The sequence below is a fragment of the Equus przewalskii genome, chromosome 29, assembly GCF_037783145.1.
Source record: "Equus przewalskii isolate Varuska chromosome 29, EquPr2, whole genome shotgun sequence".
Classification (NCBI taxonomy): Eukaryota; Metazoa; Chordata; class Mammalia; order Perissodactyla; family Equidae; genus Equus; species Equus przewalskii.
The window spans coordinates 46,606,475-46,634,177 of record NC_091859.1 but is presented as its reverse complement, the minus strand read 5'-3'; the positions used below and the strand labels follow the sequence as shown (position 1 = coordinate 46,634,177).

Here is a 27,703-nt window from a genome sequence, read left to right as displayed (position 1 = left end):
AGTTGTGGGATGTGGGACCCTGCCTCAACGTGGCCTGATGAGCGGTGCCATGTCGTCGCCCAGGATCTGAACCCTGGGCCCCTGCAGCGGAGTGCACGAACTTAACCACTCGGCTATGCAGCCAGCCCCTGTTTCTTTCTTTTTTAAAAACTGTTTTATCGTTTGTTTAGAATTGGTTTAGACTGATCAAATCATGTGTCCTATCATATCGCTTTATTCAACTTGTATGGGAGTTTTTGGCCCAGTATGATTATTCTTTGCAAATATTCCATGGGCTTAAACACATGCAAAGTTCTCTACACTTAACGTTTAAATTGAGTATGCGGTTTGTACTGTTCAATTTCTTTATTCTTATACTTGTTTTTCTGTGCAGATCTGTCCATTTCTGTAATGGGTATACTGAAGCCTGGGGAGGGTGTCTGGTCCGTGGCCTGGCCTGCAGGACACGTGCCAGTGCCATGGACTCCAAGGAGGGCCCCTGCGGGCGAGGGGCGGAGTCAGGTTGGTGTCGGGGGCGGTCAGTCCGGTTGCCAGGAGGCGGGACCTGGACACAATGGGGTCTGGGAGTTGGGCCGGGCGGGGGCGGGAATGCAGGCACTCCACCTTGCCTTCCCAGCTGGGAGCCACGGGAACAGGTCAGTGCGTCAACTTCGGGGCCCCCACTCGGCCCCCACGCCGCCCCTCGCCCCGGCATCCTCGCTCGATGCCCCTAAAATATCCCGCTCCTCACCCACCCCCACCCCCGAACTCCGGGTAATCCCCTTCCCGCAGTGCTGAGTCCAAACTTGGCGCTCGCACACACGCCCCTATAGAACTCATTTTGGGGGTAGGGGACGAGAGATGGCCTTGAAGCTCGGTCCCTGCTCCACGTCCCCCACAGAGCTGGATAGCCACTGTTTGTTTTCCTGGCGCCTGGGATACGGGATGGGCCCCGCCCCCGGAGTCGGGCTGAGCTAGACCGGAGCGGGGAAGAGCGTTTCCCGCGAGTTCGGGGTGGAGGGGCCGGGGCCGCCACCTTCTGTCCACAGGTGCTGCAGGCCGTAAGCACACCTCACCACGCCATGGGCTCGGACGTCTGGGTCGGCCCTTGGCGGCCACACCGGCCCCGTGGCCCCATCGCAGCGCTCTACAGAGGCCCAGGGCCCAAATATAAGCTGCCACCGAACACGGGTACCAGCGGCGGGGTCAGGACTGTGCGGGGCGGGGGTCAGGCTAGCGAGGTCCGTCTCGGGAAGGGGTGCTGCACCCCGGGCTGGAGGGTGGAAGGGAGGGAATTCCGTTCTGGGGGGACGGTGGGCTTTGCCCAGGGCGAGAAGCGGCCAGGCCGCGTGGTAATGCTGGGACACTCCCGCAGGCTACATCCTACACGACCCGTCGCGGACCCGCGCCCCCGCCTTCAGCTTCGGCACGCGCCTCCCCACGCAGCAGACTTCGTGCGGCCCGGGGCCGGGCCACCTGGTGCCCGCTCGCATGACTGTGCGCGGCCCAGACGGCAGCCCCGCCTACTCCATCTATGGCCGCCCGCGCCACGCAGCGCCCTTCCTCACTCCCGGACCAGGTCAGGACCCCTGGGACCCCGGCCTCCCCAACACCTAGCCGCATCAGGGGAAGCCCACTCGGGAACCCCCCACCTGAGCCCCGAGCCCCCCTCGGGTACCCTAACACTAAATTCGGTACCCCCATATCCAGATCTCAAAACAACTCCAAGCCCCACCGAGCTTTGACAAATTGTGGCTCGGATTCCTCCTATTCCCAGGACGCCAGCCCGGGTCCCCACAAGGCCCCCAACCCGGTTGTGGCCCACACCCTCGGTCCGCCCCGCAGGCAGGTACTTCCCAGAGCGAGCGGGGAACGTGACATACCCCAGCGCGCCTCGGCACACCATCGCTCCTCGAAACTGGGGCATCCAAGCGGAGCAGCAGACCCCAGGTGAGACCAGAAAGGCCCATTCCAGCACCATGACCCTTCCTATTCCCTGACCGGGAATCGCTCAATCGCTCTCCAGGCACTGGGACCACCCAGTACTCGCAGCGACGGGGAGACCCTGGGCCTGTCCGCAAATAACCACCCCCAGACCCCATCTCTCGGTGGCTCCCTCTCCAGGCCCCGGGACCTACACAGTGCCCTCGCTCTTGGGCCCGCGCGTCATCGGTAAAGTCTCGGCTCCGACTTACTCCATCTACGGCCGCAGCGCAGTGGGCTGCTTCTCCGAGGACCTCAGCAAGGTGGGGGAGGGGCTGCCGTGCACAGAGTAGCAGGGGCCAGCTGCGCGGACAGCAGAGGGTCAAGAAACAAGGGGTGGGAATCAGTGGTCAGCGGTGAATGGAGCCCGGGCCCAGCGCTCCTTCTGCGCCTCCCGCAGACCCCGGGTCCCTGCGCCTACCACGTGGTGAACCCTGGGATCTACAAGTCACGGGCACCCCAGTTCACGATGTTGGCACGGACTTCGCTCCCCCAAGACAACACCCTGAATCCCGGGCCCGCCGCCTACAACGTAGACCAGGTGGTCAAGGGTCAGAGGCCGGGATGAGGGTCTGAGGTCCGAGGTTTGGGACCAGGGTCCTGGGGGTAACGGGAGTCCCGGCGCGGAGCCCGAAGGCTGGCTCCGCGAGGGCAGCGACGCCTCCTGGGTCCGCAGCCCCGGAAGCCTCGCGGCTGGAGCTTCGGGATCCGGCACTCGGACTACCTGGCCCCGATCGTTACGGACGTGGATGACTGACCGACCGGGCGGCCGCGGCCCCATAAATGTTTGCTTCAAGCTTCCCGAGCTAGCAGTGTGTCCGCCTCTTTGTGCTTGACTCGGGAGCACGGGCGGGAACGTGGAGCGGAGAGACTCGGGGCGGGGCGGGGGCCTCGGGGCGGGAGACTCGGGGCGCGGGGCGGGGCCGAGATGCCGGGGGCGCGGGGCGGGGGTCCCGGGCGCGGCGACACTCCAGCCGGCAGACCCTGGAAGGGTGGGGCGGGGGGCGGGCCCGCCACGTCCCGGAAGTCGCGCTCTCGTGGGTCTTCGTGAATGGCTGGGACAGAATCGAGCAGGGTTGTCCCGCCTCCTTGAGGCGGCTATTGGCCCAGGACCCTGCCTGTCTGAGCGGCCCCACCCGCCCGCCGTCCTTTGGCGGCCGTTGGAATCGCGGCCCTGCCCACCCGCCGGCGCGTCCAGGGCGGTGTCCCCTCGGTCTGTGGCCGCGGACACGGCAGGGCGGAAGGAGGCCAGAATCCTAAGGGGGACGGGCCAGGGCCGCTGCACAGGTCAGGTAGGGCTGGAGTCAAGTGGTGAGGTCTAGAAGTTGGCGCCAGACGCAGAGACTCGCGCACGGCAACACAGACCCGGGAAGAGGGGCGGGCCCAAGAGAGACGGGCAGGGGGTTGGGACAGGTGCGCCTGCCCCAGACACGGACGCAGGGCGGCGGCAGGTGCCAAGTGTGTCTTGCACCCCGCAGGCACGGAGCGATGGCCGCCCCAGCGACCTCAGCACCCTCGGCCCCACCCGCCCCGGTCGCGCCTGGTGACCTCTCGGAGGGCGGGAGTCGGGGCCCTCCTGACCTCCCGCCGGAGCCCAAGCAGCTCCCAGAGCTGATCCGCCTGAAGCGAGACGGAGGCCGCCTGAGTGATGTGGACATCAGGGGCTTCGTGCGCGCCGTGGTGGACGGGAGCGCGCACGGCGCGCAAATCGGTGCGTAGGGAAGGCCGGGCGCCCCTGACCCGACCCAGAGGTCAGTCCCGGAGACTGCCTGCCCCAGGGACGCCATAGCGCCCCACCACTGTCACTGACCTCAGGATAACCCATCGCGTGGGGAACGTTCCCTCATGCTGCCCACACCACCGTACCCCACACCTAGGGGCCATGCTCATGGCCATCCGACTGCGAGGCATGGATCTGGAGGAGACCGTGGCGCTGACCCGGGCCCTGGCCACGTCCGGACAGCAGTTGGAGTGGCCGGAGGCCTGGCGCTCGCAGCTCGTAGACAAACACTCCACAGGAGGAGTGGGTGACAAAGTCAGCCTGGTCCTGGCACCTGCCCTGGCTGCCTGTGGCTGCAAGGTTAGAAGATGCCTCCTCTTCAGACCAAAATCTTTGACCTCAAAGAGGCTAGCAGTCCACAGATAGCTTCTAGCCTCAAACCTGGCCCAAAGAGAGCCCCCAAAGGCAGGACCCAGTTTTCTCACCCCCCACCCCCAGGCAGAAGTTTGGTCCTCCTCCCCATCAGTCCCCCATAACAGATCCAATTTTCCAGCTTCCCCTTCCACTTCAGTACCCCATACAGGACTCCTATGGGAAGAGCTGGATACTCCTCTTTCTCAGTACCCCAGACTTGTGTCCCCAGGGATAGGTACCAGCCTCCTCCCTGACTGACACCCCCATCCAAACCAGGACAATTTCTGTTCCCTCTCCACCAGCTGGACACTCACTACAACTGCTTAGTAAATACTTAACTCCAGCTGAAGGCCTAACCAGGGAATGTGGGAGGGAAATGTGGAGGAGGGCGATGACTACGCGGGTGTACTCAGCATCCCTGCCCAGCAGGTACCAATGATCAGCGGACGCGGTCTGGGGCACACTGGGGGCACACTGGATAAACTGGAGTCTATTCCTGGATTCACTGTCATCCAGAGCCCAGAGCAGGTACAAGTGGATCACTGATTGGTCATTGATCTGGGTTATTGATGGAAACATTGGCCAGAATTTCTGAAGGATCACTGATGGGTCATTAATCAGAGTCACTAACGAGGATATTGATGAAGTTATTCATGGGTCATCGGTGGTCATTGGACTTTGGTCAAGGTCATCAATGGAACTCTGCAGTCATTAATAGGGACTTGGTCAAAATCACTGCTGGGCCTCTGATCAATCATTAATGGGCTATAGGGCATTGGTCAATATCCCTAATGGGTCAAACTAGTCATTAATGAGGACTTATCAGAATCCTCCATAAGTAACTGGTCCTGGTTTTGGACATTTGTCAAGGTTGATAATGCGTCACTGATCAGGGTCAGTGATGAGGTCATTGATCAGAGGTCTATGAGAGTAACTAGGAGTCCTGATGCAGAGGGGTTTTGCCAGATGCAAGGGCTCCTGGAGCAAGTGGGCTGCTGTATCGTGGGTCAGAGCAAGAAGCTGGTTCCTGCTGATGGAATCCTTTATGAAGCCAGAGATGTGACAGCCACTGTTGACAGCCTGCCACTTATCACAGGTGACTTGACCCCAGACTCCAGGGTCCACCACCTGCATGTTAAAGACCCCTGACCACAGAGTCAGGGTCCTCTCATCAGGGGACCATGGGACCTCCCCCAATCACAGGTGCTCTGACCCCACCCCAGGGTCAGCATCCCCTCATCACAGTATGCCTGATCACCAATTCAAGAGGGTGACTTGACTGATGCACAACCCACCAAGCCCAGTCACCACCATCATAGGGGACTTGACCCCAATGTTCAGGGCTCCTGACCCCTCATGACTGACTGAGCCCAGAGTCGGCATCCCCTGCATCTCCCAGGAAGCACCAGGCTCTCCATCACCTCCAGCCCCTCTGCCACCCTCCACAGCCTCCATCCTCAGTAAGAAGGTGGTGGAGAGCCTGTCTGCTCTGGTGGTGGATGTGAAGTTCGGAGGGGCTGCAGTCTTCCCTAGCCAGGCACAGGCCCGGGAACTGGCAGAAGTGCTGGTGAGCTATGCCCACTGGAGCCTGTATGGGCCCTTGTGGGGGTCCCTGGGTGGCTGTGGCCTCTCTGTTGGGGTGGGTCTCCTCATGTGGCCTCAACCTCCCCTTCACAACTCTGGCAGCCTGATTCCCACATGCTTCTCAGTGGACTCAATGGTCCTGCCTCATCCTGGCCTCAGCCAGGACCCACCTTCCCTGCTGGCAGTCCCTCCCCCCTTCCAGTGACTTATCCAAGCAAGGCTGACCAGGCCTCGGGTCTGGGGAAACCCTCCACAGCCCTCTGCCCCAGGCCAGGTACAAGATCATCCTGAGCCGCACAGCTGAGGTCAGTCATCTGCCTGCTTCAAGTCGCCCCTGCCCCTGCCCTAGGAGACCCCCTCACTCCTGGGGAACTGGCAGCCAAGGGTGCAGCAGGAGCTGGAGTTTGAGGACACTTGGGCAGCAAGAGGCCCGTTGGGATGCCGGGCAGGGTCCAGATGAAACCTTGTCTCCCCAGGTTGGCGTGGGAGCCGGCCTGGGGCTTCGGGTCGCGGCGGCTCTGACGGCCATGAACAACCCCCTGGGCCGCAGCGTGGGCCACAGCCTGGAGGTGGAGGAGGCGCTGCTTTGCATGGATGGTGCCGGGCCGCCGGACCTGCGAGACCTGGTCACTAGGCTCGGTGAGGGGACTGGTAGAGGTGTGGGGGCCTACGCTTCAGAGCCGGCCCCTCCGGGAGGCCCCGCCCCCGCTTCACCTAAGCCCCCTCCCCGCCGGCAGGAGGGGTCCTGCTCTGGCTCAGCAGACAGGCGGAGACCCAGGACGAAGGCGCCGCCCGGGTGGCCCAGACCCTGGACGACGGCTCAGCCCGGGACCGGTTCGAGCGGATGCTCGCGGGGCAGGGCGTGGACCCGGGCCTGGCCCGAGCCCTATGCTCTGGGACTCCCGCGCAGCGCCGGCAGCTGTTGCCCCGCGCCCGGGAGCAGGAGGAGCTGCACGCGCCCGGAGACGGTGAGCGCCCGGAGACCCCGGTTCCTTGACCCCCAACCCAGGCCCCGCCCCTTTTCTTGAGTCCCAGTTCCCTTTCCTTCCCGAAACCCCGGGCCCTGGCCACTCCCTTTCCCCCGGAGCTCCTGGCCCCTCCCCTTCCCGAGGCTCGGCCCCGCGCCCTCCCTCCATCCCTCCCCGGCCGCGGCGTCCCCCGCCCGCCAGCACCCTCTCCCCGCAGGCACGGTGGAGCTGGTCCAGGCGCTACCGCTGGCGCGCGTGCTGCACGAACTCGGGGCCGGGCGCAGCCGCGCCGGGGAGCCACTCCGGCCGGGGGTGGGCGCCGAGGTGCTAGTCAGCGTGGGTCAGAGACTGCGCCGCGGTGAGCGCCGATCCTGGCCCCTCCTCGCCCCCGCCGGTCGCCTCGCCCGTTGGCCGCCCGTCTGGCCGCCCTGCTTGCTGGTCGCCTCGCCCGCTGGCCGCCCGTCCGGCCTCCCCGCTTGCTGGCCGCCTCGCCCGCTGGCCGCCGCGCCTTCTGACCCCTTTGGGCCGCCCTGCAGGGATGCCATGGCTTCGCGTGCACCTGGACGCGCCCGCGCTCAGCGCCGCGCAGCGCCGCGCTCTGCAGGAGGCGCTGGTGCTCTCGGACCGCGCGCCCTTCGCCGCCCCCTCGCCCTTCGCAGAGCTCGTTCTGCCGCCGCCCAGGACCATGTCCACCCACACGCAGCAATGAAGCCGAGAGTGCCAAGTCCTATCCATGCCTGTGGGGAGATTAATAAAGGGAAACCTTTAAAATGGGGTCCAGAGGACAGGAGGGAGAGTGCCACATAGCGCCGGCGGGCAGTCACAGGAAGAGAGTCCGGGACAGGCCCCAAAAGAGAATCCTCAGTACAGGAAGAAATGTGCGCTGCATTCCAAGCAAATCACCGCCCCAGCCTGAACTCTCCTTTCCTCCAAGAGACTTTGATTCAAAACCCTCCTAACTTCCTCCTTTTCTACAAAATAACATTCTCCTGTCTTGTTTGCTAGATTTGCCTATGGTCCGCCATAGCTTGCACAACCGGAATTGCAATTCTTTGGCTATTTCTGAATAAACTCATTTTACCGGTAGAATAACTGGCTGTTATATTTCTAAGGTCCACCTTGGACACCTGGCGCCGGGTCCAGCCGCGGTAGGAAGGGCTGGCCCTCGAAGGAGGCTCCAAGGGAGGTGTGGCCAGCGGGGGAGGGGCGAGGCCGAGCGAGGAAGCCCCGCCCCGCCAGGCCGCGTGTTAGCGGGCGGGTCCCTCACCTTTTGCGCACGCGCACAGCTGAGCGCGCGCCAGCTCCACGCGTGCGCGGCGCCGTTGACGCATGCGCGCTGGTGCGGAGCGCGCGGCGGAGGGGCCCTGGCGCGGGGAGTGGGCAGTGTACTCTGACTCGCGGCGCCAGCGCCTGGCGGGGAGCCTAGGGACACCCCGGGTGGAGGGCGCGGAGGGCGCCTGGGCTGTGCTCGGCGCGTGGCCCACGCCAGTGTCCAGCTTTCTGACTTTACAGCCGGGCAGACGGCGGCGCGTTCCGGGAGGGCGCCCTGGAGGGGGTGCTTCGGGAGGAGGGGCCAGGAAGCGCCCACAGGCTGCCTTGCTTGCCGGGCACGTCTCGTGCACCGCTTGGAGCCCGTTGAGTAAAGGAGAGGCTGGTAGAGAGGCTAAGGGCCGTGCGCACGGTCAGCCAGCCCGGAGCGCCTGGGAACCCAGGGGCCGTCCGGCCCGCAGGAGTCCTCGGGAGGGTCCTCAGCAGCAGCTGACCAGGTGAGGGGTCCTAAGACCGCCGCCTAGCAAGCCTCCGGAGGTCTCTGTGAGGAGGGCACGGAGGTCACCGGAGCAACGGCGGGGTGGACGGAACCGTGGGCGGAAGTGGGGTGGGGTCTGTGGCAGGTGGACGTCTTGTTTCTCTGCTGGTGAGCGCCCGGGAAAGAAGGTTCGGGGCGGGGAGAAGCGGCGTCGGCAGGTAATCGCGGCCCACGGGCGCCCTGGACGTCGCGGGGTCCCTGCTGGGCACGGTGGAGGGGCCGGAAGGCTGCGGCGAGGCGTCACAGGGAGGAGAGGCTGCGGTGGCTGAAGCGAGAGGCTTGCTCGCCTCCTTTCAAGAATTGGGGGTTTATTGCAGACAGACACACGTGCTCAGGACCAGGCAAAGCGTGCACTTGGAACGCTTCGGTCAGCGCTCATGCCGAGGCCCGGGCGAGTGGCCGGGCCGGACAGAGCTGCAGGTGCAGGACAGAGCAGGGGCCAGCGTGGGATAACTGAGGCTCACAGACTAAAGGACAGGAAGGACAGGCGTAGACGTTCAGTGACGCCTAAGCTGGAGGTTGAGGTGTCAGAGAGGCAGCAGTTCTGCACGGCTGCTAGCCGAGTGTGGGGTTGGTCCCACCACGGACGCCTCTCCAGAGGGAGGGGGCCGACTCAGGAGGCTGCGACACCTTCTGGCTCCTGACACCTTTGTTCTTTTCCAGGAAATATCAGATCCATGCTGCTGCTGGCCCTGGCACCCAGGGCTTGGCTCAGGCTCCCTCAGCTGAAGCGCCTGGTCTGCCCTAGGACCCTGGGAGGTGATTCCCTACGCATGAGGTGCCAGCTCTTGTCAAGGCAGGGTCCTGCAGAGACAGGCAAACAGGGCCAGCCCCAGGGCCCTGGGCTTCGAACTAGGTTGCTGATCACAGCCTTGTTTGGGGCTGGGCTGGGTGGGGCCTGGCTGGCTGCAAGGGCTAAGAAGGAGCAGTGGCGGCAGCAACGGCGGACAGAAGCCCTGCGTCAGGCAGCCGTGGGCCAGGGCGACTTCAGTCTGCTGGACCACCGGGGCCAGGCTCGCTGCAAAGCTGACTTCCGGGGCCAGTGGGTACTGATGTACTTTGGCTTTACTCACTGCCCTGACATCTGCCCAGATGAGCTGGAGAAGTTGGTGCAGGTGGTACAGCAGCTGGAAGCTGAGCCTGGCCTGCCCCTGGTGCAGCCCATCTTCATTACTGTGGACCCTGAGCGGGACAGCGTCGAGGCCATGGCCCGCTATGTGCAGGACTTCCACCCGAGGCTGCTGGGCCTGACTGGCTCTGCCGAGCAGATTGCTCAGGCTAGCCACAACTACCGTGTATACTACAGTGCTGGCCCCAAAGACGAGGACCAGGATTACATTGTGGATCACTCCATTGCTATCTACCTGCTTAACCCTGATGGCCTCTTCACAGACTACTATGGCCGGGCCAGGTCAGCTGAGCAGATTGCAGACAGCGTGCGGCACCACATGGCTACCTTCCGCAGTGTCCTGCCCTGAGCTAAATCATTAAAGGGGGTGCGACAGAGATGTGTGTGCATGATTTGTACCAGCAGCTCCTGGAGGCAGGGCAAGTAGGAGCTCAGGACCTAGTCACTTGCCAGGGGTGCAGGGGACGGGCAGCCCATTTCTCTGCACAGAGCAGGAGTTTTTTAAGGGGCAAGTGGAATGGTAACACCACTTTATTAGGCTGGGCCAGCCAAGAAGCAAAGGTGAGCAGACATGCCCAGAAGCCTACGGGACAGGGCTCCAGGGCCCACCCCCCAGGCTCAGTGCTCCCGATTCAGGGCTGGGCCATGGAGGGGGCAGCATAGGTCTGGAAGCGCGTGTGGGCCCGCTGGTGTGTGAGTAGTCTCAGGGACATGGTGTCCACGGCCTCCTCCAGCCCTGGCTGCTGGGTGATTTCCACCGTGTAATCATTGGCCTGTAGGAACAAGGCATCAGCAGAGTCCAGGGACTGCTTCCCTCCCAGGCTCCCTGGGCCACTTACCAGTTGCAGGGAGGCCAGCATGGAGCGACACACCTCGAAGGCAGGCTGGCCAGCCACCAGCTCCGCAAAGGGACACCACTGATTGAGCTGGCTAAACCTTGAGACCACCTGGTCCCCATAGGTGTGGATGTCAAAGGGCACATGCTGCTCCTGCGAGGAGGAGGAGCAAGGTCCTGGGGCAGGCCTATGGGGAGGCTCCCATTCTCAACCAGAAGCCCGGCCCACCCCACCTCACCTGTTCCTGGAGCAGGGGCTGGATGGTATCCTCCCAGTCCCTGATGCGCTGGGTCAGCTCTGACTCCTGGACGAACTTCTGAGAAGTGGTGATGAAGAGTTCCTAGGGAAGGACCAGGGCTACCGCTTTCTGTGCCAGCCCCCCACCCCTACCCCAGCTCCCCGCCCGCTCTGACCCAGGCCTACCACATTCTTTCGGACCAGCTCCTCATAGGTCAGGGTCGCCGGCATGGCCTCTGCTTCTGGAAGGGGGCAGCTGTGAGCTGCTGTGGCTGTGGGCCAAACCCTCTCCTCCCTCCGGGTCCTCATGGCCCCCTGGCGAGCAGCCCATCCCAGACCTACCCAGGTCTGCAGCTTCCCTGGGCTCTTCTCTTTCAGGCTCTGCATACTCCTCGGGCTCTAGAAACTCATCTACTGGGAGATGGAGAGACCCCAGCAGGAGGCAGGTCAGCTGGCAGCAGGTGCTAAGCCCTCACCCTGGCCTGCCCCAGTAGGCCCCACCTGCTGCCTCCAGGTCCTCCAGGGAATCCTCGAGGCGGTCCTCCTCCTCAGGCCACAGTCCTTCCTCAGCCCTCGGCAGCCACCGCTCAGCCATCTGTGCAGAGAGAATCTGTGAGGGACAGGGCTGTCTCCCGCTAGGGGCCACGTGGGGTCCAGACAATGGCTGGTACTCACCTCCCTCCTCTGCAGCTTCCGGAGGGTCTCCAATTGCTCCCTCACATGCTGCCAGTATAAGACCTCCATATCTGCACAAAAAGGCCTTGTGAGAGGGACCCCCACATGCTGCCCAAGCCCATCCCAAGCCACAGAGGGCCTGGGGCATCCCCAGGCTGAGGGGAGGTGGGCAGTAGAGTGTGGCACTGTCACGCCTCAGCAGAGCCCACACAGGGCCTTGGCCTCACCTGCAAAGGATGGGCCCTTTCGCCGGGGCCTCCTGCCGTCAGTGTGGTCAGCATCTGCAAGAGAATGTGGTCAGCAGGAGCCAAGCCAAGTCCCTGTAGGCCACATCTGGACCCTCAGCCCTGGCGCAGCCCCAGCCCACCACTCACAAGTAGCCAGGTACCACTGGTGGAAGTCCTGCGGCTTGGCAGCACCCTTCCTCTTACGCTTCTGTCCTGGAGCCTCCTCCACACAGTGGGGCACAGAGTAGGGCCTACCTGGGGGCAAACGGACTGTCGGAGCACAGGTGCAGCCCATGTCTCCCAGGAGCGATCGTATGAGGGAGCACAGCCCCACCCCCACCCACCACTCGTGCCCCAGCGAACCCAGCCAGACACCTAAGTAGCTGTACCTCCTCCACCAAATTACCTTTCTTGAAAGGCTTTGTGTCCAGGGAGTCAAAGGGGTCCAGGCTCTGCCAGGGGTCTGGGGTCTCCTGAGCACAGAGCACAAGCAGACCCTGAGAGAGGGTGGGGGACGTGCACCCTCCCCTCAAAGCCCAGACGCTGAGCACAGTGACAGCAGGGAGGGGTTGGCCACACTCCAGCCAGGGTCTGAAGATGACACAAGGGAGAGGTACCCCAGAGCTGTGGATGAGGGGATTCAATTTCTGGGGAAGGAAGATTTCTCAAGAGCCAGCGAAGGGCCTCGCACTAGGACCTAGGGCCTCTGAGGCTCTGAAAGCTGGCAGGAGTGAAGGGGTGGGTTGTGGGCTGCATTACCTTCAGCCGGGATGCAGGCTCCAGGGCCTCCCGCCGCTCCCGCAACAGGCACCTTCCAGGCTGGGCGGCACTCTGCAAAGAAATGGCCCCAGATTCCCCTCTCCTCCTTCAGTCAGGGCCCAGGGAACCCCACCAGCTCCGCTCTGGGGTCACTGCCATGAACCCTGTAGGGACCCTCTCTGGGGACTGGAAGTTCAAATAGTTCAAGGACTAAAAAGTAAAACAAAAATTCTAGGAAAAGTTTTAGGAGAACATACAAATTAGTAAACTAGTGGTCATGGGGTTACTCTTTTTTTCTTTAAAAGATACAAAAAAAGAACAATAATATGATAAACATCCATGTGTATACCAACCAAAATTAACAAATGCTGCTATTTTTTCCTGTAGGCATCAGGTTTTTTTAAATAGATAACAAGACTTCTTAGCTCTAGGCTGGAGCACAGAGCCAATCTGCAGGTCAGAGGCAGCAAAGGCCTCCAGGCCTGCCCCCACCGCCTGACCTCAGAAGCCGGCTTTGTCCACTGCTGCCATCCTGGGGAGCAGCCGGGAGCACAAGAGCCTCAGACCCTTGAACACCAGCCCACCCCTCAGAGAAGGCGTGGCTGCTCTGCTCGGAGAGGGAAGGGATGTGGAGGATGCTGCCCAAAGGGCTTGGTGCAGGGCCAGGGCCAGGGCTGGCTGGAGGACACGCCCACTGCCCTGGTGTGTAAGGACCAGAGAGGAGGGGCTAAGACCAGCGGGCCTGCCTTTGCTGTGTCAAGTGTGGCTGCCCCAGAGCCAGGGCTCGCCCAGCTGATAGCTCAAGCTTTGCAGGCCTCAATGTAGGTCCCACCTGCTGCAGGATCCTGGGCTCCTGGGGCTCCAGAGGGACCTCGGGGACCATGGCCTCAGGGAGTTCTGCTGCCCCCTCTGCATCCTCATCCTCACCCCCACCTCTGAGCATTGGTCCTCCTGGAGAGGTGCCTGGGCAGGGAAGAAGAGACTGGTCAGCCCAGAGGAGCCCAAAGACAAGACAGCAGATGGGGGGCCCGCGCCTCCAGGGCAAAGAGCCAGGCTGCCCTTGGCCAACACCCGAGAGGCCATTCCCTCTCCCAGCTTCATGTGTGAGACCCAGAAAACATAGCAGGGTGTTTTACACTCTCCCCACCACACTGCCCATAGAAGACAGGGTAGGTCCAAACCTCAGAGGCCAGGAAATGGTCAGAGGGTGGTCACTGAACCAACAGCACATTGGGCTGAGGTTGGGGGGCAAGGCCTGGGTGCAGAGGAGCCAGCTCCAAGGCTTCACCCCACCACAGACCACAGGGGGGCAGGCAGGCTGGGGTGGCCAAGCACAGCTCCATGCAGAGCCCAGTCATCCCCCGAGCCCTCCCACACACACACAGGCACCTGGCTCCTGGGAGATGCTGGGCGCAGGGACGGGACTGCTGCACACAGAGACTTCCATTGGCTGCTCCTCAGCCCTCTCGGCCTCTGGGATAGATGAAGAATTGGAAAGAGTCAGCCCAGCACCCCTGGAGGGCCCCTCCCAAGGGTCTAGCAGAACCAAGGCTGGGGAGGGAGAACAGAGCCCTGGCACAGGACTCGGGCACCCTGGGACTGAGCCAGCTGCAGATAGACAGGGCAAGGGGACAAACTCCAGCAGACCCGTCCTCAGCTGGTGCCTGAGGAGGGAGGAGCTCATGGGGCCAGAGCTGGCAGCACAGGGGACCGGACAAGAAGCCCAGCCTGGTAGACCCTTCCTTCCCACCAAGCCCCCCACCTCCAAGCCCTCACCCTTCTGGTTCCTCAGCAGCAGAGTCTCCATGGGGGACATGCCCACAGGCTCCAACATGAAGGCTCCTCTGGGGTGGGGGGTGCATGTATTCATCCTGAAATCCTTCCGGCTGGCCAGGACCTCCCCATGACAGCTGTGCTGGCAAAAACATTCTCTGTAGAGACGTTTCCCAGGCAGGCCTCCCCCACCCCCACCAGCCTCAGACCTGTACCTGTACAAGGGGCTCTCATTCTTCTCCACCTCATCAGGGGCTACCAGGGCCATGGGCAGGAGGGGGACAATGAGGACCTCCTGCACAGAGGCCGAGAGGGGTGAGCCATGGGTCCTCTGGGTTCCGGGTGGGGAACCCATATGAGATGACACCTTCCAACACCCCCATCAGCTAAATGGGGCCCCCACTGCAGGAGGAGGGGCACTCACACTGGAGGCCTGGTCATTCCTCAGATCCACATTAGCACGGGAGTCAGGGAGGTCATCCAGTGACAGGAACTGTGGGAAGACAGTGAGGGCTCAGCTGTGACGCTCGGCAAGTGCATAGTGGGTAGCAGTCACGTCCCCAAGAAACCTCACCTCATCCTCCACCTCCTGGGGGGCCCTGGAGCTGGCGTCCCCACTGGCCCCATCTTCCCGCACTGAGGAGAGCTGCTTGGCCCGCCTAAGAGAGAATCGATGTGTGGGCCTCCCGGGAGGTTGCAGGGGCCTCCCGAGCCGCATGAAGGGCAGACACACAGGCCTCCACCTCTTGGTTGTGCCTCCAGTACTCACTTCTTGCCAGAGATGAAATCGAGAGCCTGGTAGACCAGCGAGTAGAGGTATTCCACCTGGCAACCAGACACAGACGGTGAGGAGACAGACAGGAGGGGTCCACCGCCATGCTCCAGGGCCCTCCACAGAGCCTTCCAAACCAGCATCCACAATCTCCAGCACAAGTCCTGCCAACCTGGCTGCCAAAAATACTTCTCCAGTGACGCTAGTATGTCTCACCAGAATCACTCTAACCTCCCCCTCGGCACCCCACTCCAAACGGCAGCAGGTGGGCCCCTTCACACAGCGGCATCCCGCCTGCGCTCAGGCAGCCCTGCACTGCCTTTGCTGCTCCCACATGAGCCTGCGTGTGGCCTGTGTCCGTGCTGCTCCCACCCAGCACCCCTCACCAGCTCTTTGCCTTTCTACAGGCTCAACCCACTGCCACCCCATCTCCGGGAGCCCCTGTGAGTCTCTGCTGCTCTATCACAGCTCCAGCCACAACTGCTGGGGCTCGCAATCTCCTCCAGAGAAAAGGTCCCATTCTTAGAGTGAGGGTCAGGATTTTCAAGATGCTGACCAAACACCCACCAGCGGGGTGTACACAGCTGCTCAGGCTATTCCCTTGGGGCGATGGCGCCCAAGAGCACAGGGAACCCTCTCTCTTTGGCCCTGCCTTTTTTTGCACGCAACAAATGTTTATTGTGTTTGTTTCCCATATGGGGCTCTGCACCGGACACTGCATACAAGGAGCAAAACGGTGGCCCCTGATCACTTGGATCCCATTTAGTAGAAATAATAAACATTAACTTTTTTAAGTGTTGGCCACATATACAGGACTGTGCTTCCTGCTTCACCTCACTTAATTCATCTGAATTAGGAACCATTGCTGTTCTCATTTTATGAGAATAAACTGACAGAGAAATAAAGTAACGTGGAGCAGTGGTGGGTCTAGGACGGGCACCCAGGGATACAGGAACCTGGTGCTGCCCTATCGAATATGGCAGCCACGTGTGGCTCTATCAACTTAAGTTTAAATTAAAAGTTAATATAATTCAAAACTCCTCAGTCACACTGGCCACATTTCAAGGGCACAGAAGCCACATGTAGGTAGTAGTTACCATATCTTTTCCATCACCTCAGAAAGTCCCACTGGACAGTAGTGACCTAGAGCCTACACTCTCACACACCCTCCAGACCTCCCTATTAACACCTTGGTGCGCTTGCTTTATCACATATCCATCCATCTATTCGTCTATTAGTTCACCTTATGTTTTGTGCTTTCAAAGTTAGTTGCAGACATTCCTTCTTAGGACAAATGCAGGACATAGGAATCCAATTTAATGGGATTATCTAGGACAAAAACCAATGAAATCGTAGACTGTCTTAATAACTTATGGTGCCCAGAGGTCAATCCCTGTGCCAGCTACTTTCCCTTCTCTTTCTGGTTTGGACCCCATTATCGAGCTCCTCAATACAGTTCTTCAAAACTCTCACCTCCTATGCACCTTTGATTTCTCTCCCACTCACTAAACCGCCAATCTGGGATCAGTGCTGTGGCCCACTTTTCCTTGCTCCTCCACTAGAGGATAGCTAAGCACCAGTGGAGGGAAATCACATCAATGTACCTGCTGGTGCCCTTGCAAATAGTAAGGTACATTTAATCTCCATTAGACTATCGAGGCTTTCGACTAGTCTTTTGCATTCCCCTCAGCAAATACTTTGAACTTTCGCCAAATTTCATTCTCCAAATTTCCCATCCAGTAGCTGATTCTCAGTAGCTGACTTATATTCTCCATTATGAAAATTGGGGCCTTAGGCATGAACTGCCCAAATCCCTGTGCCCAACTTCACTATATCAATATTTATTTCTCCCTCTTCTCCTGAGATGAGGTCTTTTTTTTTTCAAGGAAAGCTCGCCAGCCCATGCTCCAGACCTACCCCACCTATTTCTTCTGGGATTTTGTTTCATCTCTCTGCCCCTGCTTCACCTCCAGGGTTTTTAGTCCTGGCTGTCACTGAGGATATTTTAAGAAATCCCAATACCTGGGCCCCCAGGGGTTCCGACTTAATCAGCCTAGGTTGAGGCCGATCTCTCTCCCGCCTTTCTCAGTGAAGTTTCTCAACAGGAGCCCAGGTTTCCTCTGTGCGCCTTACCATCTCCCGTCACTCTCCTGCCTACTGGAGTCTGGCCCCCTTATCACCAGAATCCCGGGTGACCTTCTAATCGCAGACCCAGTGGAAACCTGAAAATCCTTATTGTATGGGTCCAATTCACTGAATTCAATATTTCTGGTCTCTTTTCTCCCTCCTGAAATTCTCTACTGCTCTGATGTCCATGACAGGATGTCTTCTCCACTTATCTCCCTCTGACTTTTCCTTGTGAGCACTTCCTAAATATTGGTTTTCCTCAGGTGTTCATTCTGCTTTTCCTCTTACTCTACCACAGGTTTCTCGACTGTGGGACTACTGACACTCTGGACAGGACAATTCTTTGCTGCATGGGGCGCCCCTATACATTGTCGAGTGTTTAGCAGCAAGTCGACAATTTTAAATCCAAGCTTGTTCTTCAGTGATAGAGGTGATGAGGACTCAGGGGAGGAGATGGGAGGAGATGGGAGGCAGGTCAGAGGCAGGTGAGCCTGTGCCTGCCCCAGCAGGACAGCGGACCTCAGTCCTGCTCGACACTAAAACGCAAGACCAGCAGCCCAGCGGGGCCCACCTTCTTACTGTAGACACAGGCGGAGCCCTGGATCAACAGCGCTGCCTCAATGAAGTTCATTGTAGTTTTGCCTTCGTCAAAAGAAATGCAGATCTGGTCCAGCTGCAAGACATAACACCAGGCCAGTGGGAAGCTGAGTCTGTGCACACTACTCCCAGGGCAGCCCACCCAACATGCCCCCTCCTCCCAGTGCCTCTGACCCAGGGTGCCTGGTCACCACGAGCAGCTCCTCAGACTAACAGCTCTGGCTCTGCTTGAGGCTCACTGGCTATCCATTTTTTTTTAGAGGGGAAAGACAAGTCTTTCTGATTTCCCCTGTTTCCTGTAACCTCTGAGACCTAGAGTTTTGGAAGCAGGAGCTCCTTTCTGGAGGTGCTGGAGGCACTCCACACTGCGTCCATCCAAGTCAGGGCCAACTCAGACTCCGGCAGGAAGATCCCTCACTCTGAAGAAGGAAAGGGGAGCCTCAGGGGTGGGGAAGACAGAAACAAAATGCAGGGCTCTTGATCCTTTGAGCAGAAAACTCAGGAAACACTTCCAAGGGAGTCCTCCTCCTTCCTCTGCAACCCCCAACCCCCGAGAGCCTGAGCTCCTATAACCTCGTAAATGTCAACATCCAGTGACCATATGCCATATGTTCAATAGGAATTTCGGTTAAGACATCCAAATGGTGTTTGAAGAAGGCAGTTGGAGGTGTGGGTTTGGGCTTAGACATGAGGTCCCACTTGGAGCATGCATTTGGGTGTCATTAGAAGGCGAATGGAGGGTGAGGTCCTGGCAGTGGGTGAGCCAGCCTAGGCTGAGAGTGTCATTGAAGAGAAGGGCCACCTGTCTAGCTCAGGGCCTGGGTGGCTCAGCCTCCCTCTCCTTCATATTCCCTCCTTTCAGGCAAAGCCCTTCACATATGTCTGGAGTGCTCCGCACTATCTCAGGCTGTCGTGCTCCTGGTTCCTTTCCCTCCCCTACTGACCTCACACATTCCCTCTCTCCTTCAGGAATTAGTAGAAATGGCATCCTCCCAAACTCTCCCTCGTCTTTGTGCCACCACAGTGCCTGACATCTCACCTCGCTCCCCAGCACACCCCAGCTTTGGACGAGTTTGCATAATACTCATTTTCCTGAACAGTTGAATCCTGTGTCTGCTAACTGCCTTTGTGTGCATGGTTGTTCTTCCTAAGATGCTGCTCCCTTCGTCTGCCTCGGGAGCATCTGTCCATCTTTCTGGCTTAGCTCTTAGCTCTGACGTCACCACTTCGTTTGTCCATCAGATGTCCGTTGGATGCCAGTATCAGGTGCTTGGCTAAAGGCTGGAATTACCCTAATGCCGCTCAGTCCACAGAGGGAGGAGAGACTCAAACAGTGAGACACGACCACCCTAACGGTGTCAAGGAGCCTGAGGCGTGTCCCTGGAAGACTGCAGAAGAGTTCACACTGGGCACAGTTGGGGGCGGGTGTTCCAAGCAGATGGAAAGTAAAGGCCTTCTTCAAACACCATTTGGATGTCTTAACTGAAATTCCTATTGAACCAGTCCACCCTGAACTCTAGATATCAGCCCCCACACCAGAAACCCAGCAGTCTTAGCAACTTCCTGCCTTCCTTACCCTCCCCCATTGAATCCACACCCAGTTCCCTGCCAATTCCATGCTCCACCTTGACTTGACTGCCTGCTCCTCTCCTCGGTGCCTGCCGCTCCCGCTCAGCCAGCCTCACCTCTTGCCTGGACCTCTGCAAACTGGGTTCTTTCCGCCCTTCACTTCCCTCCAGTCTACTCTTCACACATCAGCCAATGCTTGTCTTAAGACATACATTGCATTACATCACTCCACTCAGAGCCCTAATGGCTTTCTGTCCCTCTCAGTAAGGAACTCAAAATCCTAAACAGAGCCTCCCATGCTGACCAGCTTCCCTTTCCAGCTGCTCGCTCTCCCCTGCTCACTGCACAGCGGTACACAGGCCTACTTCCAGGTCCTCCATTGAACTAAGTGTTTTCCCACCTCGGAACATTGGAACACTGTGTTCTCTCCACCTGGAACATTGCCTGTGAGTATGCAACTCCTTCCATCCCAAACAAAGTTAGGTCCTCTACTCAAACTCTTCACGGAACCCTCAACTTATCTTCCAAACCTCTCATCAGTTTGTGATTACACAAAGGTACACACAGTGGTGAGGGTGGGCTCTGCTCTGCCACCTACTAGCTAGGACTCCGAGCATGTCACTTAACCTCTCTGTAGAACTAAAACTTGTATTAGTAGGGCTTTTGTGAAGATTAAATGAGTTTATATGTCTAAAGCACATAAAACAGCAGTTAGCATGAGTAAGCACCAAATGTGTGATATTTATTACAACTCCATGCGGTTACTGCCTTATCCATCTCCCCACAAGAGTAAAGCAGGGACTATTGCGTTTGCTTGCCACTATTTTCTCAGGTTTGTTTTGTTTTGTTTTTCCTAAAGATTGGCCTGAGCTAACAACTGTTGCCAATCTTCTTTTTTTTTCCTTGCTTTTTCTCCCCAAATCCCCCCAGTACATAGTTGTATATTTTAGCTGTGGGTCCCTCTAGTTGTGGCCTGTGGGACACCGCCTCAGCGTGGCCTGACGAGCAGTGCCATGTCTGCGCCCAAGATCTGAACCAGCGAACCAGGGCCGCCAAAGTGGAGCGCACGAACTTAACTCCTCCGCCACGGGGCCAGCCCCCTTTTCTCAGGTTTAGCATGGTTCTTGGCACACAACAGACACTCAACAACAAGAATAAATAAATGGATGAGAGGATAGTAACATGACGTGTTAAAAAAAGAACATGCTGGTAGCTGTGTGGAAAATGAAAAGACAAAGACAAAACTAGACACAGGGAAATCAGGACTTCAGGGGGCAGAAAAGACATATGAAGCAGGAGGGGAGCTGACCAAGGTAGGAAGCCGACTTACCAGGCATCCCTAAGGACCCCGCTTGAGGTGAAAACCTGAATCCATAGTAGTCCCACCCAGCACAGTACTCTGCATTTCCTCAGCAGATTGTGTCCAAGCAGAAGTCAACCATCAGATCAAGTGTTCATTTAACACACACTTATTTGGCACCAACTATGTGCTGGGCACTCTATTAAGCAAAGGGAAGAGACCATAAACATGGTCCCTACCATCGTAGAATTTACATTCTAGGTTGAGACCATGAACAAGTAAACAAGGTAAAGAATAGCTGTAAAGACACTGTAAAGTACATAAGGTACTACGACAATGAGAACTATTTTATTTTATTTTATTTTATTATTTTTTTTTTTTTTGAGGAAGATTAGCCCTGAGCTAACGTCTGCTGCCAATCCTCCTCTTTTTGCTAATGAAGACTGGCCCTGAGCTAACATCCGTGCCCATCTTCCTCTACTTTATATGTGGGACGCCTACCACAGCATAGCTTGCCAAGCGGTGCCATGTCCGCACCCGGGATCTGCACCTGGGATCCGAAATGGTGAACCCCGGGCTGTGGAAGCAGAATGTGCGCAGTTAAGTGCTGTGCTACCAGGCCGGCCCCAACGAGAACGATTTTAGGCAGGGTGGTCAGCTGACATTTAAAGTGAGACATAAAGAACGAGAAAGAATTAGTCATAAAAAGAACTGGGCGAAGAATATTCCCCAGTGGGAGCAGAAAACATAAAGACCCTCAGCCAAGAATGAGCTTAAGTGTTATAGGTTGACTGGATGGAGGGAACAGGTGGAGAAGAGCCCGAGACAAGGCCAAATCTGTAAGCAGGGCCAGATTCAGAGAAGAAAGTTTGGATTTTATTCTGAGAACAATGGAAAGCCATTACAGGGTTTTAGGTAGGGCAGTGCTGCAGCCTGATTTTAATTTTTAAGAGTCACACTTGCTGCTGTGTTGAGCATGAATTGGATGGGGCCAAAAACAGCAGTAGGGAGCCCAGGAGGAGCTTACATGAATCAGAGCCAGATGGTGGCCTGGACCAGAGAAAGTGGAGAACAGATGAATTCAAGTGAAATTCATGGATGAACTGGGTGTGGAGTATGGGGTTCCCCTAGAATGGCTCTTAGCTTTCACCTCTGGCTGAACGGTGGTGCCATTTACTGAGATCAGGAAAACTAAGATTTGAGCAGGAAAATAAAGAGCTCCACTTTAAATATATTAAATCTGAGATGTTTGTGAGACATCTAAGTGGAATGTCAAGTGAGCAGCTGGATACACGAAGTAGATTCAGAGAAGAAATCTGGGATGGAGATATAAATCTGGGAGTTGTCCTTTAAAATCAAGGAAATAAACAGGATTAGTTTAGTGGAAATGTGTAAGGAGGTGGCACAGGCCTCACCTGGAGGAGCTCAACATTTAGAGATTGGATAGGAGAGAAAAAGTAGGCAATGAAATTAGAAGAAAATCAGAACATCAAAACTTGTTTCAAGAAGGAGGGAGTGGCCAACCCAACAAATGCTGCTGAATTGAATAAGATGCAACTTCTAGTGTCCCTTGGTTTTGGTAGGATGGAGATCATTATCGATCAAGATAGAGGCAGTCCAAGTGGGCTGAGGAAAAGTGAAGCGCAGAAACGGAGCGGACAGCTCCTTAGCGAGGTCTAGACAGAACTGTCAAATATGGAAGAAAGATTAAATGCTGATGGGATGGAACACGGCAGTAGCTTTAAAGTGGTTTGAAAATCCAAGATAAGAAATCCCTCTTAATCGTGATCCAGATCTCTCAAACACCCAAACAAGGATACATATTCTAGTCTATTCCATCACCTCAAAAAAAAACGGTAGTCACCCCTTACTAAATCAACCTCAAGGCTCACTTATAGGTAACGACCTGTAATGACAGCCCCAGGCTAATTTAATAAGGGGCGATTTCGGGAGGCAGAGATGGAGGTGCGGAAAAAAGAAACGAGCCTGAGGACAAGTGAGGCCAAAGCGCTGGATGGACACAGACGAGGAGGCAGCAGGGCCGCCCAGCAGCCCCCGGCCCGGCGCTCCCGGCCCGCGCCACTCCCCGGGGCTGCCCTCACCTCCTCCAGATATTCGCCCAGCTGGGCCGCCACGTCCACCTCCCAGTTCTTGGTGAGGTCGCGGATGGGCTGCAGGAGGTGGGCGAAGCGCGCCTCCACGTCCTCCATGTCCGGGAGGGGCCGGGGCCGGGGCGGCCCTGGGACCGCAGGGCCGGCTTGGAGGGGAGCCAGTGCCTTCAGCCCGCCACTAGTTCTGGCGCCATTTTGCTGTTCCCGCCCAGGAAGAAACGTAACGCGGCGCCGCGCGCACATCTATGACGTAGTGCGGCCAGAGCTGGCGCCGGAAGGGCCGCGGGGAGCGCTGGAGGCGGGGTCGAAACGGGGGCGAGACCAGGGGCGGGGGCGTTCCGGGGGCGGGGCTTGCTGTTGCTGCTGGCTGGCTGGGTGGCTGGCGGGCTAGCGGGCGGGCGGACCCGCGGGCTCTCGTCCAGCCGGCCGCGTAGCGGACATGGCGGGTTCCCGGCTCCCGCGGCAGCTTTTCCTCCAGGGCGTGGCCGCCGTCTTTATGTTCGCCTTCGCTTCCCTCTACACGCAGATCCCGGGTGAGGGACACCCGCCAACACGTGCCCTGTGCCCTCTCATCTCCCCACCCGACACTCACTCTCTGGGCGCGGGAGTGAGGTTGGGCCTGGATGCATGGGGTAGCGGCTGCGGTTCGTGTCCTGCGTGCCTGGGCTATGGAGGGTAGGAGGGTGTGCAATAGTCCGTTTCTCCCAGGGTTCCGGGTTCTGCCCTGGGGCGGGGGCCAGAACCCTGAGGGGAGTGGCCCCAGAGCTGGTGGGGCAGAGAGGTGATAAAGCTCTGACCTGGAGGAGAGGGGAACTGGGCTCTGCTGAGGGGAGAGCCTGACCTGGGGAGTCGGGTAGGCCTGCGGGGCCTGGCCTGGGGTCAACAGGTTCTGACCTGGGTGGAAGGGTCTGGAGGGTCTGCAGGTCCTGTCCTGAGGGGGTAGAGGCTGCAGGTCTTAACCTAGGTTGGGGGGTGGTCTGCAGGCCCTGACTGATGGGGGAGTTCAGTCTTTGAAGTCAATGTCCAGGGCCTGGCCTTGACATGCCCTCCCACAGGGCTTTATGGTGCTGAGGGCATCTTACCTGCACGGAGGATGCTGCGGCCACAGGGCAAGGGGCGCTGGCAGCAGCTGTGGGAGACCCCGACACTGCTGTGGGAGGCACCGACACTGGGGCTGGACACAGCGCAGGGCCTGGAGTTGTTGAGCCTGCTGGGCACCCTGCTGGCCCTGGGCGCACTGCTGCTGCGCCGGCTGCGCCACCTCCTCATCTACCTGGTGCTCTGGGCCGCCTACCTGTCAGCCTGCCAGGCAAGTGGAGGTGCCAGCTGCCCCCCTGCACCACTGGAACCCTTGTCACCAATTCACTCCAGCCCCATCCACCCTCCACCCCACCCCGCTCCCTGCCATGCCTGCCTCCACGACACACACACCCTGCTCCCTGACAGCCCTTCTCCCTGCAGGTGGGCCAGGTGTTTCTTTATTTCCAGTGGTGAGTGACTATTGGGTGTGGGGCTCAGCAGGCTGGGTGGGGTGGGAGCGGGGTATGTTTGCCTTTCTGGGGAGGACCCTCTCAGGGGAGCAGACTTGATGGGGAGCGGCCCTTTGTGCTATTCCTTCTCCCCATAGGGATTCCCTGCTCCTGGAGACTGGCTTCCTGGCCATGCTGGTGGCCCCCCTGAGGCAGCACCCCCACTACAAGCAGGCCCCCCAAGGGGCGCTGGCAGGGGCCTTGCCCCATGAAGGCCTCCCCTTCTGGCTCGTGCGCTGGCTGCTGTTTCGCCTCATGTTTGCCTCGGGTGTGGTCAAGCTGACCAGCCGTTGCCCCGCGTGGTGGGGGCTCACTGGTGAGGGTCCTGGCCTAGATATAGGGCAGTCTTGGGGGCTCTGCCCAGCCCTGACCACCCACCCATCACCTGCAGCCCTCACCTACCACTATGAGACGCAGTGCCTGCCCACACCTGCCTCCTGGTTTGCCCACCACCTGCCCGTCTGGCTGCACAAGCTCAGCGTGGTGGCCACCTTCCTTATTGAGATCGCAGTGCCTCCTCTGTTCTTCGCTCCTGTTCGCCGCCTGCGCTTGGCAGCCTTCTATTCCCAGGTGGGTGAGGGCCTCACTCGTCAGGAAGACAGGCGGGGCATGGCCTTCTTCAGTACTGCCCAGTGGATCCCACTGGGGATTGGGTGGCTGCTGCCAGCATTCAGAAAGTCCTCATGGACAGAGGGACAAGTTAACTTGGGGTGGGAAGGTGTACCCGTGAGGCAAGCCTGCATCCTCACTGGAGGATGTCAGTCTTAGGTCGGCAGAGCCAGGTGGGGAAGGGCTACATGAGGCTCGCTGAGCCTTGGTGTTCTCCAGGTGGTGGTGGGGAGCATGGAAGGCGTGAGCAGGGGATTGAGGACAGATGGAGTGGGAACAGAAGATAGGCCAGGGGGTGGTGAGGAGGGGCGGGTGCCTTCAGGAGAGACCTAGGCAGGGGATGCAGAGGGGCCCAGAAGCAGGCTCTGAAGGGCCCTGGAAGGGGACGGCCCTCGGGAGCTCTGAGTACAGCCCCTCCCCCAGGTCTTGCTGCAAGTCCTAATTATCATCACTGGCAACTATAACTTCTTCAACCTGCTCACTCTGGTGCTCACCACTGCCCTCCTGGACGACGAGCACCTGGCTGCCAAGTCTCGCAACAGCCAACGCAGGAAGACGCCCGCCTGTGAGTGTCAGCCTGTCCCGGACAGCCAGCCATCCTTGCCCTGCCGCCCATCAGGGTGTCTCCTTCCCTCCCACACCCCCAAAGTGACCCCTGCTCTAGCTCAGCCCCAGCCCCCTGGCTGCAGACTCTCTCTCTTCGCAGCTGACCTGTGACTGTCTTGTCCTACAGCCTGGCCCAAAGCTCTGCTGGCCATGCTCTCATGGCTGCTAGAATTGACCACTTATGCGCTGCTGGCCTACGGCACCGTGCACTACTTTGGCCTGGAGATAGACTGGGAGAAGCACACCGTTCGCTCCAGAACCAGTGAGTGCCAACTGGGGGGCCGGAGGGCAGGGGCTGGACCACCCCTCTTCACACCCCTTTACTTCCACAGCCTTCACCTTCCACCAGTTCTCCCAGTGGCTGAAGATGGTGACCCTGCCCACTATGTGGCTGGGGGTGGCCTCCCTCACCTGGGAACTGCTGACCGCCCTCTGGAGGTATATGGTCCAAGGGGGTGGGGTAGAGCTGTGCAGGGCAGGCCTGACTGCATTTTGGTCCCCTTCCCCTAAGGTGGACCCAGGTGCGAGGGTGGCTGCAGAAGCTCTGTGCTGCAGTCCAGCTGTCCATCTTTGGCACTGCCACAGTGGCCTTGTTCACAATTAGCCTGGTGGGTAGCACTTCAGAGGGGGCAGGGGGAGGAGGTTGGGAGGGGACTGGAGGGGCAGTGCTGAGCCTCTGCCCACCTGCTTCCAGGTGCCGTACTCCTACGTGGAGCCCTCGACCCATGGGCGCCTCTGGACTGGGGCCCATCGCCTGTTTGGCGCTGTGGAGCACCTGCAGCTGGCCAACTCCTATGGCCTCTTCCGCCGGATGACTGGTCTGGGTGGACGGCCTGAGGTGGTGCTGGAGGGCAGCTATGACGGGCACCACTGGACGGTGAATGCCTCTACAGGCCCCTGCCTGGGGTGCCCCAGGGCTCCCCAGGGCGGTGGGAACCCACTGCAGGTGGAAGCGGGGACCCAGTTTCAGCTGACCGTGCTAACCCAGCACTGCCCAGCAGGAGATCGAGTTCATGTACAAGCCTGGGAACGTGAGCCGCCCACCCCCCCTCATCGTGCCCCACCAGCCGCGCCTTGATTGGCAGATGTGGTTTGCAGCCCTGGGCCCACACACGCACAGCCCCTGGTTCACTAGCCTAGTCCTCCGCCTGCTGCAGGGCAAAGAGCCAGGTGAGGCAGCACAGACGGGCGGGACCTGGGAGGGGTGGGGCTGAGGGAACAGCTCTCCCTGAGCCCCTGTCCCTGCAGTCATCCGCCTCCTCCAGAACGATGTGGCCCAGTACCCCTTCCACAAGCAGCCACCCACCTACGTGCGGGCCCAGCGCTACAAGTACTGGTTCTCGCAGCCTGGGGAGCAGGGGTAAGGCTGGGGCACCACACGGGCACTGGGACCCAGGCTCTGGCACCACCTGAATGCCCTGTCCTGTTGCAGTCGGTGGTGGCGACGCCAGTGGGTAGAGGAATTCTTCCCACCCGTGTCCCTGGGGGACCCGTTGCTGGACGCGCTGCTCAGGCAGTTTGGCCTTCAGGTGGGAAGGCGTCAGGCTGGGGGAGGACACAGGGGTGACCCCCGCCCACAGGAGTTATCACTGTGGACCTTAAAATCCTGCCCCCACAGGACAAGAGCCCGGCCCGGACCCGCAGCTCCAGCAGCACCCTGGCCCAGGTCCTCCATTGGGTACGGAAACAGCTGTCTCCCCTGGAGGCTCCCTCCCTGCTCTGGGGGCTCCTGGTCACACTGGGGGCCATTAGGTTCATGCAGGCCCTGCTGGGCCCCCGTCCCCCCCGCTCCTCCCCTCTGGCCAGGGAGGAGAAGTACAGGTCTGCCTCCAAGAAGGACTCGGGAGCTGCCAGCACACAGGCTACCCCAGCCCCCGACAACGGCAGCAGCGGTTCTCAGACCCCCCGGCGGAAAAAGTAGCTATGTTCTACCAGCCACACGTCCTGAGAGGGTCAGGGTCCTCAGCACATCTCTGGCCTTGTGCAGCAGGACATGACCCAGCCACTGTGCCTTAGCAGCCACCTTGGCAGACGCAAGCTGGGGTGTTGCCCTCTGGGGCAGGCTCTGGCTGCCCTGCTGCTTTGAGGGCCCACTGGTCCCCCCATGCCAACCACGTCCCTCCCACAGCACCCTCTGGCCTGGAGGACAGCCCAGGAGGCGGGGGTGGGACCAGGCTCAGAGTCCTCCACAGGAGGTCATAATCAGGGCTGTGGGAGGCCCTTTCCCTCTGCCCTCACTGTACGGGTCCGAGTTTAGAGCCCCTGGCCCCAGCCCCTGCACAGAAGGGATGAAGCCAGCCTGCTGAAGAGGAGGAAAGGTGGTCCTTCCACACCAGCCCATCCCATCAGTCGGATCCATGAACCAATAAAGGCATCTTTGTGCTTGACCACA

General features: G+C 59.3%; 5 protein-coding genes across 20 annotated transcripts; 4 read left to right on the top strand and 1 right to left on the bottom strand.

Moving 5' to 3' along the window:
• The first annotated feature begins 498 nt into the window (after positions 1-498).
• Positions 499-2,767, top strand: CIMAP1B (ciliary microtubule associated protein 1B). Of its 2 annotated transcripts, none has more exons than XM_008540654.2 (7): positions 499-635; positions 1,029-1,170; positions 1,355-1,558; positions 1,825-1,929; positions 2,104-2,225; positions 2,363-2,503; positions 2,639-2,767. In XM_008540654.2, exons 2-7 carry the CDS (start codon positions 1,062-1,064, stop codon positions 2,717-2,719), a joined length of 762 nt encoding a protein of 253 aa, XP_008538876.2. In that variant the 5' UTR covers positions 499-635; positions 1,029-1,061; the 3' UTR covers positions 2,720-2,767. The 2 variants fall into 2 exon arrangements, with proteins under 2 accessions (XP_008538876.2, XP_008538878.1); XM_008540656.2 differs by having other exon boundaries at positions 534-635; positions 881-1,170.
• TYMP (thymidine phosphorylase) lies at positions 2,641-7,740 on the top strand. 6 transcript variants are annotated; one of them, XM_070599346.1, is made up of 10 exons: positions 3,048-3,254; positions 3,441-3,673; positions 3,840-4,042; positions 4,526-4,624; positions 5,063-5,192; positions 5,545-5,663; positions 6,157-6,319; positions 6,418-6,648; positions 6,866-7,006; positions 7,185-7,740. In XM_070599346.1, exons 2-10 carry the CDS (start codon positions 3,451-3,453, stop codon positions 7,355-7,357), a joined length of 1,482 nt encoding a protein of 493 aa, XP_070455447.1. In that variant the 5' UTR covers positions 3,048-3,254; positions 3,441-3,450; the 3' UTR covers positions 7,358-7,740. The 6 variants fall into 6 exon arrangements, with proteins under 6 accessions (XP_070455446.1, XP_070455443.1, XP_070455447.1 ...); XM_070599347.1 differs by having other exon boundaries at positions 3,093-3,249; XM_070599345.1 differs by lacking the exon at positions 3,048-3,254 and adding an exon at positions 2,641-2,774 and having other exon boundaries at positions 6,866-7,740.
• Positions 7,724-22,917, bottom strand: NCAPH2 (non-SMC condensin II complex subunit H2). Of its 6 annotated transcripts, none has more exons than XM_070599338.1 (20): positions 22,559-22,917; positions 17,562-17,663; positions 14,861-14,916; positions 14,666-14,750; positions 14,516-14,584; positions 14,307-14,386; positions 14,095-14,228; positions 13,708-13,791; positions 13,151-13,281; positions 12,319-12,390; positions 11,966-12,032; positions 11,707-11,814; positions 11,560-11,613; positions 11,333-11,403; positions 11,159-11,252; positions 11,000-11,071; positions 10,844-10,899; positions 10,659-10,760; positions 10,424-10,573; positions 7,724-10,357 (listed from the first exon to the last, which is right to left on the bottom strand). In XM_070599338.1, exons 1-20 carry the CDS (start codon positions 22,808-22,810, stop codon positions 10,217-10,219), a joined length of 1,980 nt encoding a protein of 659 aa, XP_070455439.1. In that variant the 5' UTR covers positions 22,811-22,917; the 3' UTR covers positions 7,724-10,216. The 6 variants fall into 6 exon arrangements, with proteins under 6 accessions (XP_070455439.1, XP_070455442.1, XP_070455438.1 ...); XM_070599341.1 differs by having other exon boundaries at positions 14,861-15,039; positions 17,570-17,663; positions 22,559-22,785; XM_070599337.1 differs by having other exon boundaries at positions 8,718-10,357; positions 10,844-10,896.
• SCO2 (synthesis of cytochrome C oxidase 2) lies at positions 9,133-9,961 on the top strand. Its single transcript, XM_008540661.2, has one exon. The coding sequence runs from the start codon at positions 9,133-9,135 to the stop codon at positions 9,931-9,933; it is 801 nt and encodes a 266-aa protein (XP_008538883.1). The 3' UTR covers positions 9,934-9,961.
• LMF2 (lipase maturation factor 2) lies at positions 22,914-27,703 on the top strand. 5 transcript variants are annotated; one of them, XM_070599331.1, is made up of 15 exons: positions 22,967-23,100; positions 23,623-23,876; positions 24,029-24,057; positions 24,195-24,412; positions 24,488-24,666; positions 25,129-25,270; positions 25,439-25,573; positions 25,644-25,749; positions 25,823-25,919; positions 26,006-26,188; positions 26,313-26,481; positions 26,560-26,671; positions 26,744-26,840; positions 26,930-26,989; positions 27,118-27,703. In XM_070599331.1, exons 1-15 carry the CDS (start codon positions 23,007-23,009, stop codon positions 27,325-27,327), a joined length of 2,085 nt encoding a protein of 694 aa, XP_070455432.1. In that variant the 5' UTR covers positions 22,967-23,006; the 3' UTR covers positions 27,328-27,703. The 5 variants fall into 5 exon arrangements, with proteins under 5 accessions (XP_070455433.1, XP_070455431.1, XP_070455434.1 ...); XM_070599332.1 differs by having other exon boundaries at positions 22,914-23,242; positions 26,930-27,703; XM_070599330.1 differs by having other exon boundaries at positions 22,941-23,100; positions 26,930-27,703.

What these genes read in the sequence shown, in the direction of transcription:
- CIMAP1B (XM_008540654.2), top strand. Translation starts at nt 1,062, where the DNA reads ATGGGCTCGGACGTCTGGGTCGGCCCTTGGCGGCCACACCGGCCCCGT. An exon ending in TAAGCTGCCACCGAACACGG is followed by an intron (nt 1,171 to 1,354) that starts GTACCAGCGGCG and finishes ACACTCCCGCAG; the next exon opens with GCTACATCCTACACGACCCG. An exon ending in AGCGGAGCAGCAGACCCCAG is followed by an intron (nt 1,930 to 2,103) that starts GTGAGACCAGAA and finishes CTCCCTCTCCAG; the next exon opens with GCCCCGGGACCTACACAGTG.
- TYMP (XM_070599345.1), top strand. Translation starts at nt 3,451, where the DNA reads ATGGCCGCCCCAGCGACCTCAGCACCCTCGGCCCCACCCGCCCCGGTC. An exon ending in TCATCCAGAGCCCAGAGCAG is followed by an intron (nt 4,625 to 5,062) that starts GTACAAGTGGAT and finishes GGGTTTTGCCAG; the next exon opens with ATGCAAGGGCTCCTGGAGCA. An exon ending in CAGCCTGCCACTTATCACAG is followed by an intron (nt 5,193 to 5,544) that starts GTGACTTGACCC and finishes CACCCTCCACAG; the next exon opens with CCTCCATCCTCAGTAAGAAG.
- SCO2 (XM_008540661.2), top strand. Translation starts at nt 9,133, where the DNA reads ATGCTGCTGCTGGCCCTGGCACCCAGGGCTTGGCTCAGGCTCCCTCAG.
- NCAPH2 (XM_070599338.1), bottom strand. Translation starts at nt 22,810, where the DNA reads ATGTGCGCGCGGCGCCGCGTTACGTTTCTTCCTGGGCGGGAACAGCAA. An exon ending in GGAATGACCAGGCCTCCAGT is followed by an intron (nt 14,387 to 14,515) that starts GTGAGTGCCCCT and finishes GCCTCTGTGCAG; the next exon opens with GAGGTCCTCATTGTCCCCCT. An exon ending in CAGGGAAGCTGCAGACCTGG is followed by an intron (nt 10,900 to 10,999) that starts GTAGGTCTGGGA and finishes GCCCCCTTCCAG; the next exon opens with AAGCAGAGGCCATGCCGGCG.
- LMF2 (XM_070599330.1), top strand. Translation starts at nt 23,007, where the DNA reads ATGGCGGGTTCCCGGCTCCCGCGGCAGCTTTTCCTCCAGGGCGTGGCC. An exon ending in GTGTTTCTTTATTTCCAGTG is followed by an intron (nt 24,058 to 24,194) that starts GTGAGTGACTAT and finishes TTCTCCCCATAG; the next exon opens with GGATTCCCTGCTCCTGGAGA. An exon ending in CGCGTGGTGGGGGCTCACTG is followed by an intron (nt 24,413 to 24,487) that starts GTGAGGGTCCTG and finishes CATCACCTGCAG; the next exon opens with CCCTCACCTACCACTATGAG.